This window comes from Muscardinus avellanarius (genome assembly GCF_963383645.1).
Source record: "Muscardinus avellanarius genome assembly, chromosome: X".
NCBI lineage: Eukaryota > Metazoa > Chordata > Mammalia > Rodentia > Gliridae > Muscardinus > Muscardinus avellanarius.
The window spans coordinates 107,011,447-107,027,086 of NC_137792.1; the positions used below are offsets into that span (position 1 = coordinate 107,011,447).

General features: G+C 39.0%; 1 protein-coding gene across 2 annotated transcripts in view; it reads right to left on the reverse strand.

The window, feature by feature from the left end:
* Positions 1-3,686: 3,686 nt before the first annotated feature.
* The window catches only part of OPHN1 (oligophrenin 1), a gene marked incomplete at both ends in the record, with an annotated part of 391,547 nt that continues 379,593 nt past the window's right edge, over positions 3,687-15,640 (reverse strand). For both annotated transcript variants that reach the window (XM_080718711.1, XM_080718710.1), the window contains 3 exons: positions 3,687-3,720; positions 9,258-9,308; positions 10,149-10,314. In XM_080718711.1, the coding sequence (XP_080574837.1) occupies positions 3,687-3,720; positions 9,258-9,308; positions 10,149-10,314 (251 nt within the window). The remainder of the gene's footprint in view (positions 3,721-9,257; positions 9,309-10,148; positions 10,315-15,640) is intronic.

Sequence of the window (15,640 nt, forward strand, 5' to 3'; positions counted from 1 at the left end):
GTGATTCATTCTTTGGGGATAGCCCACAGCATGGGCAAAGCTACCTAGCCACTGTTTTTGGTGTCTGGTGAGAGGGATCATCTCAGCTGTCTCGACCAGGGTCTTGATCAGGCCACACAGCAATTTCACTGCCAAATTTCTGGACACCTCTTCTACTAGGATTATAGTGCCTTTCTCTGCCTTAAAAATAAATCTTCCAGTCTTTGTAGTGCTGGTTGTGGTCTTTTTCTCCAAGAAAACCAGAGTTAAACCATGTTTCTATGATCTTCAAAGGAACTGAGGTCCCATTGGCCACTGCTTCTGTGGTCAAATTCTGTGAACCTGCCTGCATTAGTCAGACAGAACACAGGAGGAGCAGGGAGGGTAAAGCTCTGAGACCATGGCTCAACAAAAGTCTGGCAAGCCTCCCAAAGATTCCCTTTGGGGATAAGCAGCAGGTGGAATGATGAAAACTTGATTCTCTTGCTCATCGTTTCTTAGCAACCTGGCCTTTGAGACCTGGCAGAGTAGAGAGAGTTCAATGTGGCCACCTGGGTATGTCTTAACTTAGAATGGCATCAAGTTTCCACTAAATTACTTTCACAAAGGATCTCCATGTATTTGGCTTACATGTTTCTAACTCATCAATAAACCACGTGTAGATTTCAATTTTTAAAGTGACTGTCACCTTTCAGTAAGACTCCCCCAAAGACGTCTCACTAATTTGGTTTGGTTTGGACAAATGTGTGTGCATTTCTTTCTCTCTTTGTCCTCAAATATGTTTCTTTCTCAGTACTGAAATTCAGTGCACCAGCATGGTCTTGCTTACACAAATACAAGTAGGGAAACCCTTTCTCTCATACTGGGTCATGGTATAGTTACATAGACTCTAAAGATAGGTTATGGTCTGGGCATCTTCCTAGAAACGCAAGCACTAACACTTTCAAGCAGCTTCTCTTCAACAAACAGGATCCATAAAGGTCTATTCCTAAGATTACTGATCCAATAAATTGATTTTAGTTCCCTTTCAATAATTGAGATTGTAAATGAAGGGGACCAGGAGCTTATATCTTGAACTTTTCCACTTGGGGGCAAATATGTAGGACTCATGAAAGAGAGTAAAAGCCAAAGCCCCAAAATGATGGCCATCAAAGTTACCAACCATAAGATCTCCTTCTAGGTAAGTGTTCTACAATGGAAAATATCCTTACATTGAAGCCCAGGGACCAGGGCCCTTGTTCTGCTGTGGTCACTAACTTGCTCTGCCTGTAAACTAGGCTGTTAGACTAAATGCTTTTGAAAAGCCCTTATAATCAAATACTTTATGGGCTGTAAAAAGAGTCTTTTATCTCAAGGATTGTGGTTTTTAATGTTTATTGGGTCACAGGCCCACTTGTAATTCAGAAGAATGTTATGGACCATCTGCCCAGAAAAGGCATATTGTCATGGAATTGTACATACCATCTCAGGGGCATCATGAAGTTCCTGAATCCATGGACCCTGGATTAATAACTGTTTTATTTTCTTTCAGGAAATAAAAGAGCTTATTGGCAGAAGGCAAACACGAAGCAACAGCAACAGCTGCTTGGTCTCTATTCATCTTAACAATTTTTCCAAGCACTTGACCCAAGAGTGGAACTCCTACAGGAAAACACAATCTGCCTTTTTCTAAGGAAATGTTTTCAGCTTTTGTTTTTGGGTTCTTTTTTTTGTTGTTTTTTCTTAATTGCTTGCAAAGGAAGCTGTCAGGTGAAAACAGGACAAAGAATAAGCCAGATAGTCCTAGGCTTTGACATGCAAAACATGCTTTGCAGATTTGTCCTAAACAGCTGGAGACAAGAGTAGGAAGGCTACCTTCCTAAGTCCAGTCCACAGTGAGAAGTACTGTGGGGCATCACCCACACTGTCTGGTCCCATGGAAGCAGACAGGCTCTTTGCAACATATTGTAGTGCCACAGAACCAACCTGGCACTGGTGTCCACATCCTTGGTAAGAGACACATTAAGATTCTCCAAAGTTCAGCAAACATTCCTACTCCCCTCTAAACAAGGTAAGCAATGGCCTCGATGTGAGTTGTTTTTAGTTCACGGTAAGACTTCTGAGATCAGTCTTTAGTCCTGAATATTTAGAAGTTCGTTGACATTTTGAGGAAGCAGGGAATTTGGAGAAGTGTTGAAAACTAGGCTCTTCTTTTCTACTCAGGTCAGTAGATATCTTGGTTTCTGCAGAGTCTAGGGTTTGAGGGAGGCCAGCCATTCACAGTGTCACAGAAGTTCAAAACAGATCTTCTGAGGGGATGAAAACAGAATATGAAGGAGAAAAAATCATGCGTCTAAGACATGTGACTCTTATCATATGGCTTCCCAGAGCCTGAAGATGCAGGGCCACGAAAGAGCTGCTCTTCAGCACATGTTGACTCAGCACATAAGAGTTGGAAGTAGACCCTTTCATAAGCTGGAAAGGGTCTCACAAGCCATGGCTTTTACAACCTGAAAGAGAAAGAAGAAAGGAATTAGAACTAGTTACTTATTTGACAGCCACTGAGTGAGCAGTAGAGCTTCTCTTGGAAGGTAGCTAAGCCTATGACTCGTAGTTAATCTGAGCAACACAGACTGGCTGGTAAAAGGCCCTTGAGGCTTAGAGACCATGAAATAGTACTGGAAATGGTAGTATATCAGGGATAGAGACTTTGTGCCTTTAGCCTCAACTTTAAATCTCAAAAACTCTATCTGGGAAAGCAGAAGTCTGATACAGAACTTCTGAGATTACTCCCACCTGCATTAGGTCATTTTATCCCCAAACTTCCTTTTATTGGGGCTTCATTTTTATGAAAGCTGATAATGAGAAGCTTATCTACCCATGAACCTCTGAGAACTAGCAGTGAAAAGAAGAAAAGGAAGACTAAGGAGAACATGGCAAGCCAAGCTCCAGATATGTGGATATCACTTGCATATATAATGGTTCATGTAATGCCAGAAATCTGATGGTGAGGCAATCAGAACTCCTAGGTAGAGAAAAGCATTTCCCTGATCCCCAAGACTCCCATGACCTTAGCAAGTTACTTATCTCCTCTGAATTCAGTTCTTTTATTTGTTGGGTTGGAACACATTATTATTTTTCCTACTTCTTCATGTGGTATAGATAGAAGCAAGAGTAGATATGAAAGTGCTTTGTATTTGACAAATATAAAGAACTAGTGATATTACTAGAATAGCGATCTGGTCTGAAGGAATGAAATCCCTCTACCTCTCCAGATACTAAGCTAACCTCTTTGCACATGTTACCAAGCAGGAGGATACTAGTTTCCTTATGGACCCAAAGGATGTCTGAGTTAGAAGGTTCCAACTTCTTATTTAATAGATTGTGAAATTGAGACTCAGAAAAGGAAAAGTACTTGCTCCCAATGTCATAGGTTAGGATTCATAATGAATTCAGTCAAAAGCAATCTGTAGAACTATACTACAGTTGGGTGGGGGGAGGAGGAGAAGAAAAGAAAAGGGGGAGGTGACTTTAAATCACACAAAATGTCAGAATTGAAGGCACTAAGTTTAAAAGTCATGTAATTTTAGGGTAACAAACTGAGACATAGAGGTTAAGTCTATATCTACTCTTTTAGGACTAAACTATCTCAAATACTCAGAACTCATTAAGAAGGTTCATTAGAACAAGGCTCTATAATCAGGGGTGGAAACTACATACCTGTGGCCTCAACTCTCATCTCCAGGAAGTCTGCCTTGAGAACTGTGAAGCAAAGAACAACATTACAGGAAGACCCTGGAAACAGGACTAAAATGGCAAAACAAGGAAATCGGGACAGTTGCAGGACAATGATAAACAAGTGATTTGAAAAATGGGGGTGTATATCTGTCTAGATGTCTTAAAGCATCTAGCTCCTTGTTATAGTTTAAAGTACTTCTCTGGCAGATTTAGAGAGCAGTTTCCTGGACATAGAAACATCTTACAGGTAACAGAAAAATCCTTTGAATACCAGACTATGGGAGGCTAATATATTCTCAAGAATTTAGCCCACGACCACAGTCTACATTCTGTAATTATCTCTAAAAGTGAGAAAGGCAAGAAGGCAAGGCAAGTATTATATAAAACATAAATCTTGCCAGGCGTGATAGCACATGCCTCTAATCCCAGTACTCAGAAGGCTGAGACAGGAGGATCTCAGGTTTAAGGCCAGCCTCAACAATTTAGAAAGACCCTCAGCAATTAGACCTTGTTTCAAATTAAAAAAAGTAAAATAGGGTTGGTGGTGTAGCTGAGAGTTAGAATGCCCCTGGGTTCAATATCCAACATAAAAAAGATAAATCCTTTATCTTAAAGATCAAACTACCTTTTCCCAGACTCTTCATATGCTTAGATAGATCCTAAATTAGCTTTGTCTGGGGACAACTAGGAGGAAAAAAAATTGTGGAGAATAAATTCCCCTACGGTGTGAAAAGAGCATCCCACACAACAGCTGGTCCTCACAACTAAGTCCTCAGTCTTCTCTTTTTCTCTTCACACTTGAAACTTTTTACCTATAACCTGAATGATGTTATTTCCATCCATGGTTTCAATTACGATGGTTTCAATAAACAGATATTGGGACCTTTTCTATGAAGTGCTACTATTCATATTATAGTATATGTGAATACTCCCCACTGGAGTTATGCAGTGTCTAGACTCAATTGTTCTACCTCTAAACTTGTCTTGCCCCAACTGAGGTAAGAAAGAAGAAATAAAAGAAGTATGTGAGAAGAAGACATAAATGGAAAATGGAAGTTTAATATGGAAACCTGTGGCAAAATTCCCCAATAGCCTCATTTGTCTGTGAGGCCTGTAAGTCCCAAGTTTCTGAGGAATTTACAAGTCTTTATTCATTCATCTTAGCACTTTTGTCTATCCTCAGAGAGGTATCTATTGATCAGACAACAGAGATCACACAAAAGACCACTCTCCTTGGGTTAATAGTGCCTCACCTGTAAGTAATCTGAAGGAAAGAGGAATCTCCTTGGGCACAGTTTAAACAAAATGGATACCTATTTATAAGACTGTGAAGGCCCTGTCAGGACATGGAAAATGACCAGAAACCCCCTAAATCATTAAGTGACTAAGGTACTGATGTCACTCTCACATACCACCACCTCCTTCTATGCACCCACACAAAAGTTTCCTAAAAGAGCTGTGAACCCCCAAAAGGCAGCTCTCACACTTTTGAGGTAGCCTAAATTTTCCTTTGAATGTGTATTTCTTGGTTTTCTAAATAAATTCCCGTCTATGTCTCTGACTTTTGCATGCTGAAATTCTTTACTGCTGATCCTGAAGTATATTCCTCTCTCTCTCTCTCTCTCATGCTGGAATCTACTCCAGACCCTTCATGTATTCAACCCTTCTCTTGTGACATAATTATTAGCCTAAGGTTATAGTTACCCACTAGACATCCCACAGTGCCCTTAAAATTACTGCCCATAATTGAGCATAGACATTTTCTCACAAAAGTTGCTTCTCTATGATTAATTCTTGTACCATGTACGTAATTTCCTGAGTCAGATCTTCCTCCTCCTCCTCTCCTCCTCCTCCTCCTCCTCCTCCTCCTCCTCCTCCTCCTCCTCCTCCTCCTCCTCCTCCTCCTCCTCTTCTTCTTCTTCTTCTTCTTCTTCTTCTTCTTCTTCTTCTTCTTCTCTCTCTCCCTTCCTCCCTTCCTCCCTCCCTCCCTCCCCCCTCAGTCCTTCCATAATATGTTTAAAAAGTTAGCAAGTTCTTATTAAGCCTATCTCAAATGTGTCCTTTCTACTCCATTCCCATTGGCAATGTCAGAGGCCAGTACTTCCATCAACTCTTGCCAAAATGATTAGTCTCCTAACTATTCTCTCTGCCTCCAGTCTATGCTCTCTCATCTATCTTCCCCAATGTCACGAGAGTCATCTTTCTACAACTCAGCTCAGAATATGCATTGTCAATTCCAGGCATGGTGGCACATGCTTGGAATTCTAGTATTTGGGAAGCAGACACAAAAGGATAACAGGTTCTCAGGAACAGCCCCAGCACCTTAGTAATACCCTGTTTCAAAATAAAAATAAAAAGGTTTGGGGGTGTGATGTAGCCTGGAATTATAATGTCTCTGGGCTCAACTTCCAGTATCATAAAAAATATACATTTCCATGCTTAAGCTTCTCCCATGACCTCCCTCAAATGGACTACGGTGTAACGACCTATCACCTTAATATGACATATAAGACCTTCCTGATCTGGTACCAATTCATTTTCTCGGTCTCTCCTTTAGTTAAGTTTCAATCTTTTCACTTTAATATTCTGGCCAAGGTAGAACACTTATCACTTTGCAACTTTTATTGCATAAGATGTTCCTCCTTCCTTCCCTTCTTTGTGAGCCTCTAATTGTTTTCTTTTGAGTTACTGTTCTAAATCTGTTGTAGAAGGGAAAAATGAGGGAGGAATGCCATTTCAATATCTAATTACAGTCAGATATGAAAATGGGAAGCAAAAAGGGGGCAGGGCAGTGGCTAGACAGCTCATCATTTTTAGGACAGATTAGAAAAGAGTTACTTGGCAACAGTGGCCATGGATAAGATTGACAGTGTGGTCAGTATGAGCATATTGCTCGGGGACCAGCATGTGGATGTACTGATGGAAGTGATGGAGCAGAGATGCAAGGGACACATTGCCAGTAGATACTGAGTGGGAGGAACCCGTGGGTACCTAGAATGATGCTTCATGATATATTGGAGGGCAGGTGCATCTATTTTGGTCATACCTACAATCTATCCAAGATGAAATATGATGATAAAGAATAGGACTAAGTTTAGGTTCTAGAAACCTAAATATAGAGTAGACTGGTACTCCAGCTTCAGCTCTCTTAGGTTGGGGTTGGTCTAAGGCTTCCCTAAGCTACAAGGCCCAGCCAATTGGCATTGTTACCAATATCTCCACATGTCCCACAATAGTTTGGTTATAGATTCCTTATTGGATGTCTGCCTGCCCTAAATATTCTAAATATTGGACCTGGTTCATGCCTTTTACATATTCCTTTCTCAATGCCTTGGTTCCCACCAATCTTTTTCTGAGTTTATACTTACCATTCAAACCCCACCTTAGATAGAATCATGCCTAAACAACTTTTCTTGAGACATGCTTGGTTCATTCTGTCCATTCTAGTTTATGTCATTCAACTTCCCTGGTATTTATTAATCCAGTGCCTTGCCTTTGGGGTGAGGAAGCACAACAAGGAATCAGTCCTGATCAATGTGGGTATCTTATTAAAAATATTTAGCATGCCCACACTTGTTCCCTTTCTCCTTCCCTCTCTTCTTTTCTTTCTATTTGCATTCTCAAAGTAGATATTTGGTTAAGCCCTCTTTTAAAACCCCCTAGGAAGAAATTTTATGTTCATGAGACTGGTAAGAGAAACCTGGAGACTTGTCATCTGTTAAGCTAGAATAAAAGTAAATAATTGTCTAAAGAAAATTTGGCCCAGCCTACAGCTCCATGTACTTCACTGCCAAGTAGAGCAAGGGTGAGCTGCCATAAAAAAATTGTGTCTTAGTAAATCAGGTCCCCTAGGACTTTTCCCCCTTTGGTGCTGAGGACTGAACACAGAGACATTCTGCATCTGAGTTATACCACTATCCCTTTTATTTATTTATTTTTATTTTGAAACAGAGTCGTGCTAAATTACTGAGGCTGGCCTTCAATCTGCAATCCTCTTGTCTCAGCCTCCCAAGTACTAAGTTAAAGATGTGTATCACCACACTGGGCTTCCTAGTTTGGGCTAGAGGACATCGGACCTACTCCAGATCCACTGCTGGTAAAAGCAGATTGTTCTGCTTTTAATATGTGTCACACAAATATTACTTGTTAGGAAGCACAATTTCAAACTCTCTGATTAGCAACCTGGAACAAACTCACAGAATACACCCTGAAGGCTAAGCAATCTTTTCTCTAGGTGTTCTCATCCAGAGGATCACAAATGCCCAGGCTTTGGGCGGTCTGTATCAGTACTTAAGAAGTTTTAAAAACAAGTGATAGGAAGAAAAAAAAGAAGAAAGTTAGAAGGGGGGAAGGAAAAACAAAAACATATTCTTAGGCCTCACTTCCAGACATTGTTTCAGAAGGTTTAAACCAGAAATCTGTGATGTTTTTCCTCTAAAATTTCCAGGTTATTTCTCTCTCTCTCTCTCTCTCTCTCTCTCTCTCTCTCTCTCTCTCTGTGTGTGTGTGTGTGTGTGTGTGTGTGTGTGTGTGTGTGTGTACATGCACATGCATGTGGTACTGGAGATTGAGCTAAACATAATTATTTATTTATTTATTTATTTATTTATTTATTGCAGTACTGGGAATGGAACCTAGGGGCATTATACCTCTGAGCTAAAAACCCAGCCCTATTTTTAATTCTTTACTTTGAAACAGGGTTTCACTGAGTTGCAAAAGGCCTCACTAAGTAGCTGAGGCTTCGATCCTCCTGTCTCAGCCTCCCACATGCTGGGATTACAAGTGTGTGATACCTTGTCTGGCTATTTTTTTATTATTATTTTGAAAGAGGGTCTCACTAATTTTTTGAGCCTTGTTAAATTGCTGAGGCTTGCTTAAAACCTGTAATCCTCCTGTCTTAGCCTCCCTAGTACCAGAATTTCAGATGTGTGCTACTACACCTGGCCAGGTAATTTAGATGTTCACCCAGTTTGAAACCCATTACCCAAGTCTACTGTTTACCTTTGAAATGGGAAACACACTTACTCTAAGGCTGTTTAGTGTGAGTACTGTGTTCTACATTCCCTGTCAGCTGACCTTTAGGACACTATGGAGTTTAAATAAATGAAACAAACCAAAATAAGACCTACATTGGGCTTAGTAAAGCTTTTGTAATAAAGCTTGGTGTGTGCCTGTGTTTATGTGTGTATGTATGACTGCGCATGTTTGTGAGAAAGTAAAAGAGAAACAGGAAAATAGGAGAAAAGTGAAGAAGCAAAGATAGAGATTGAAAGACACAGGATAAAAAATAAGAGACAAACAGAAAGAGAGAAACAAACAAAGAAATAGAGACACACAAAGAGTAACAGAAAGAGACTGGGACTGACAGATATAGACTGAGAAAAAGTATGAAAGAAACAGGGACAAGGAGAAAGAGGTGAAAGAGATGGTGAGACAAAACTGGGGAAGAGAATGACACATAGAGAAACAGAAAAGAAGTGAAAGAGTAATAGTCAATGGGAGGCGCACAATACATTTATTGAAAATATGATTTTCCTTCTCTTCTGCCTCGTGTCTCTTACCTCCCTGTTTTCCGGGAAGCCGTTTCAAAGAACCTGGTCCTGGAAGCCACCCTGCAAATAAAAGTCAACTAAGTCCCATAAGTTGTTCTAGAAAGGACAGGAGACTCTGAATGAGATAGGCCACTAGGTCCAAACGCAGCCTTTGCTAGCAAAGGGAGTAGGTCTCAGGAGAAGCACAATAGAAAATGACCCAGAGCGCTGCTCCCTGTTGCTCTACAATCTTTGAAGGTTTTTACTCACTAGGGGTTTTCTTGGGGGAAAAAGAGTGAAATGAGTTTCTAGGTATACTCTTTGGCATTTTGTAAATATACCTAGTAATTAGTTGAGGTTGTGGAGGCTTTGCCCCATCCTAACTACTCCTTCTCTAGTTCCCTGGCTTGCAGCCCAACCTCAGGAAGTCATGCTGGATGTCAGCTTGGCTCCTACCATCTGTGAGGCTCTCCAGACAGCCCAAGTCATTTTTGAAGATTTCTAAAAATCATATCTTTTTCTTATAAAAAAGAAAAAAAGCTGTAGGCACAAGTACAGTGAAAAAATGTGTTCATTACATTACTTTTAAAACCAGTAGCAATAATAAGAAATTTCCAGGATCATGTGGGCTAAAAACAGAAAGTTATTTGATCACCTTATGGAAATCAGGGCAGATAAGAAAAATAGGTCTCCCAACAGGGACTATGGCGCAAAGTCTTCATCTTTCAGAAAATTTCTCAGCCTCGGGCATTGAGTGGACTACTGCAAACAGGGCTGGACTGTGATACACTCCTAGACTATAAAGGGAATTATGCCCCAGGATTGTGCACTGTATACACTGAAAAGCTATATATGGCAATCTTGAGAGCATTCCTTGAGGCCTAAGACAGGCCTTGGGTCAAGTTGAATGACCCTACTTACACAGATGATGGGATTCCCTCTGCAGTGCCAGCCACAATATCTGCCTTTGGCTCTGGCTTTTGGGGAGGAGCTGCCCGGCAGGGAGGGTCTGGGGGCCTCACTGGGGGCCTGATGATCATTGGCTTTTCTCCTGGAGGCCGCACTTTGCTGAAATTGTCAGTATCCCCTGAAAGACAGAATAACACCAAGGATTTGAACAATTATCCAAAATGGAACACAACTCATGGGCAGGCACACAGTAATAAAATTACTGGGCCACCTTCCTTGGCCTCACTTTTTGTTGGTCACCACAACTGTCTTTTCCTCTTGTATTTGTTTCTGTCAGCTATCATTTTGGAAAGACTATATTTGAACTCCAGCTCCTTATACCTTGGGTTTTGTTATATTATTTCCTAAGTCTCATTTTCCTCAACACTATCAAGATCAACAATACATTAACTCACAGACATAGTGAGAGGATTATATTAGGTACTAATATGTTTAACATAGTTCCAAACACATAGTAGGTGCTTAGTAAGTGTGTGAATATGAACTTTAATTTGATAAAATCATCATCATAGAAATTTGTGTCCTTTTCACTTAAGCCTTGACTTTCCTAATACTCTCCCAACTCAGTTCCGTATCTCTACACCTCTGGTTTCCAGGTTAGTGAAAATGAAATAAATAAAAATACTATTTAAAAATAAAATGGATCTGACAATTATGAAGTAGGTATACTTACACATTACAGGTGGCATTATAAACTCAGCTTATTCTACCTAGATATCCATCAAGAATTTCAAAACAATGTAGATGAACTACAAAAGTATAAAATAAGACAGTTCTTACTCTTTGATACAACAGAATTATAGTGACCCAAAATGAATTAGTTATTGAATTATTCATTATTAATATTTATTAATTATTAATAATTGTTAATTAAAGAATCAACAATAGTTCTACCTCAAGGTGGACTTGCCTTGAGGGACAGGTACAATAAAATGAATATAAGAGAATAAAAAATTTAAGGAAAAACAACTGGTACAAACCCATGCATCTTAACAGCAAAATGTCAGCCTCAAACACAAAGGCCAAATAATTAGATTCTTACAAGCATTTTACTGACACATATTACGTGTATACTGTCAAGCATCTAGATAAGGTAAAATATGCATATGAAATATCAAGTGAAAAATGTCTACAAAAAGTACTTATGGCCGGATAAAGACAATATTGAATTTTATATATTTTTACTAATTTCTTCTTTTTATTTATTTAATTTTTATGCCAAAATATTTTACTTTGTTTGGCATTCTAATACTTTTACTGCTACAAGTCCCACACCACAATGCAGTTCATAGTGATATAGGCATACATGCACACAGCACTTAGTGAGTTTCCCTTGGCTCCCTCAACACTTCCTGCTTCCCCAAAAAGGTATTGAGATTGGCATTAGTATTCTCACATATCGTCAATGGAAATGTTTTCTTCATTAAATCTCTCTCTCCATCCCCAACAGTCCCCTAGACCACCTCCCTTGCTCTAATGGGGTTTCTGCTCCATTGCGTGAAGTTCCTCTTATATTATGATTACTCCCTAGCTATGACATGAGAGAAAACATGTGACCCCCCTCAGGTGTGCAATTATACAAGGGTATTATTAGTATTGATATTTATTTTTGTTAGTAGATCTTGGCTTTCAAATTTTTCTACAGACATGGAAAGGAAAAATATAAAAACATATTACATTGAACTCATGATGCTATTGTAAGATTTAAGTATTTTGAGACAATTTCCCCCCTCCTTCCCATCTTTTCCAGAAGCTCCAAAATGTACAGTATAAAGTTTTTATTCTATATCATAAATGCAAGGCCTTCCATGAGCTGGTCCCCAAACACCATCTCAGGGACTAAGCCTGGATTTTAATCATCATCTCTAATTTATTAAACTGCTACAGAGCCTAAATTGCTCAGATATGGCTTTGGGGCCTTGTTCTGCCACTCCCACACTGGAGGAATGTGGACAGTTACTTCAGCTCTTTGACTCATTATTTCATCTGGGAAATAGGTATAACCACCATATTTCACAAGGCGCTTGTAGGAACTAAATTAGATGTTTCATAGACAGTGTCTAGTACACAGAAGGGCTACACTCAGTCCTGCTTCTTTCCCTAAATGTGCCTTGATCTCATGTCTCATTTGTGTTAGAACCATCCCTCAAGGCCCAGCTCAAATATCACTCGTCTAAGCACTCTAGCAGGTTTACATAATTTCCATCTATGTAAATGTTTATGAAGTGCTGATATATTACAGTATTTATCTAGTTCATCTACATAGCCATTCTATTAAGACAGATGTGAAAAAGATAATGATAATACAACGTGATTGATGTTCTGATGAAGGAATGACCAAAATATTATTCATGGGCACACATATAAATTCTTCTTTCCCATATATTCTGTTTCTATGCCTAGACACACCATGCCTATGAGCACCAGATTGAACATATAGAATTATATCAGAAAAATAACCAAAATAAAAATATTCCACTTTTTTCTAATAAACTTTACACCTTTCAAAGCATGTTCCCAGATAACCATTTGATGTTCACAATAAGCTTGGAAAGGAAGAATAGATAGGTCTTATCCCCATTTTACAGAGAAAGAAATTGAGGTTCCAAAAAGTATAACAACTCACAACCATATGTTAGATAACTGATAGAGAACTGAAACTCATCTCCTATCTCTACACACACCTCTTCCCCCACTGTCTGCTGTTTTGATATTTTTATTAGTAATATAAAATTATAAATATAAACAATAAAATATTGGTAATAACACCAGGAAAAAAAGCTAAAAGCTATCTTTGTATTGAACATCTATTCTGTTCCAGGTACAGTCATATTGGACTTGGTGCTTTATGCATAATTTTCTCATTTCACATTGGCCATAATTCTGCAGAAAATATTATCCCTTTTCAATAGTTAAGGAAAAGGAACTTTAAGGTAGGAAGTAATCTTGTAGTTTATCAGCAACAGATCCAGGTCCATCTAATTTCTGAAACCTATATAGTCCTGATTGTCAGAAATTTTCAATTCTGGCTACATATTAGAAATATGATATGCAAACATCTTTAATATTATAAAATACTAGATGGGTGCAGAGGTGCATGCCTTTAATTCCACCTAATACTTGGGAGTTTGTGGCAGGAGGACTGCAGGATTAAGCCCAACATGCAATAACTTAGTGAGGCCCTGTTCAAAAAAAATAAATAAAAAGGACTGGGAGAGTAGTTCAAAGGTAGAACACTCCTGGGTTCAATCCCTAGTATCACAAATACATAAATAAATATTAAATATTATATTATAAATACATAATTTATGAATATTATATATTAAGATTCACAAATATATATGCATATTTATAAAATTATATATTTACATATCCAAATTATAAGTATATGTTTATATATTTATAAATTATATATATTTATAAATTATATATAATATTATAATACTACATATATAACACCTGTATCCTATTCTCAGAAGTCCTACCTTAATTGATTGGGGTAGAACCTGGCATGTGTATTTTCAATGCACCCTGGGTGGTGTGATGTACAGCCACATTACAATGCTTTCTCACTATAGCTGACAGATTTCTAGAGCTGTCAGTTTCTTTTGTGTATGTCTACAGGGGGAGGATATTGGGAATTGAACCCAAGGGTACTCTTCCACTGAGATACACTCCCACAGTCTTTATTTTGAATCAGGGTCTTGGTAAACTACCGAGGCTGGCTTTGAACCAGTGATCCTCCTGTCTCAGCCTCCCAAGTTCTGGGATTCTAGACATGTGCCAACACATCGATGTGCTATCCCATTTCTACTGATTACTAGAAGGAGTGTTAAACAGGGAGTAAAAGCCACTGTCATGTGAAAGCCAGATAACATTTCTTCCTGAAGCAATGTCCATCCTAAGGCTATTATTTTCCTTCATCAGTGAACCAGATGACATCTCCCATTCATTCCCAACTCAAAGCTACATATATCCAAATGGACATCAAACCAAGGCCGGAGAAAACAAAATCATGAACCTGTGTCCACCTAGGCCTTTTTCTTGTAGCTCCATCTTGATAATTCCTGATAAACCAAGTTTAAAAATAGCAACAAAGGGTTTTCTTGGCTAAAATAACCCAGTTGTGTTCCTTCTTGCCTCTACTTTGTCTCAGTCACAGTTAAAACAAATTGTAAAACTGATGCAGCAGGGAGGGGGGAATCCAAGCAACAAGAAACCTAGATTATAGCAAGCATGCTGACACACCTGTTGTCCCAGTATTTTGAAAAAGGAAGATCACAAGTTTGAGGCCAGCCTCAGCATCTTGGTGAGACTCTGTTTCAAAGTAAAATTAAAACCTTCTGGGAGTTTAGCTCACACGTAGAATGCCCCTGGGTTCAATCCCTAGTACTAAAAAGCATAATAATAAAATAATAATAATAATAATAATAATAATAATAATAATAATAATAATATAAAAAGAAAAGAAACCTGGATTCTAGTCTTATTACTTAATCTAACTTGTATGACCTTTACTGGACCACTTCCTTATCAGTACAATATGAGGATTGGACTGTTTTCCAGATAAATCAGTCTTTGATATATTGCTAGACCTGTATCTTCCTCCTGACTTTTTTTGGCACTGGGGTTCCTGGAAGCCCTTCTACTTCTGGGCTACACTCCCAAACCTATTTTATATTTGTATTTGGAAACAGAGTCTCTTAAGCCAGCGCGGCTGGCTCCAAACCTGCACGATCCTCCTGTCTCTGCCTCCCAAGAGCAGGGATTACAAGCGTGTGCCACCATGCCCGGTGCCTGCTGACTTTTATATACTACTTTTAAGTACTCTAGAAGTCTCAGTTCTCTTCCTTCCCTTTCCCTCCTCTCTTCCCTCTTTCTCTCCTTTTCTCAGAGAAATATTCAGATTTAGATTTCATGGCTTCCCATTGCCTGCAAAACACACTCCAAGATGTTTAACCTGGCATTTGTGATTTTTCTTCCATTTGGCTGTCCTATCAGATCTTTCTCCCATACTTTATCTTACAGTCCAAACAGTATTATTTATTGTCCCATATACATGTCATGCAATTAATCATGTCTTTCCAAGATGCACTTTATCCTATTCCCACATGTCCAAATTTGCATCAGCTTAAGTGCCATGTCTCTTAGGAAGCCGAAGACACTCCCAAGTTCCATTCTCCAGCTCTTAAAGCACTGACTGTCTTGTACTTTTAATCCTGTTCTTTGTTTTCTTGGTCTATCTCGATTAACAAGGGAGCAGTTTGGGAACAAGATCCAGGTGGAATTCATCTCAGTGTTCCCCAAAGATCTAAGCACATTGCTTTGCATGCAATTGGTGAATATTCAACAAATATCTATAGAGTAAAGATGTAGTTCAGTCTATTAGAAAGACAGTAAAGAGCTGGGCATGGTGGCATATGCTTGTAATCTCACTACTTGGG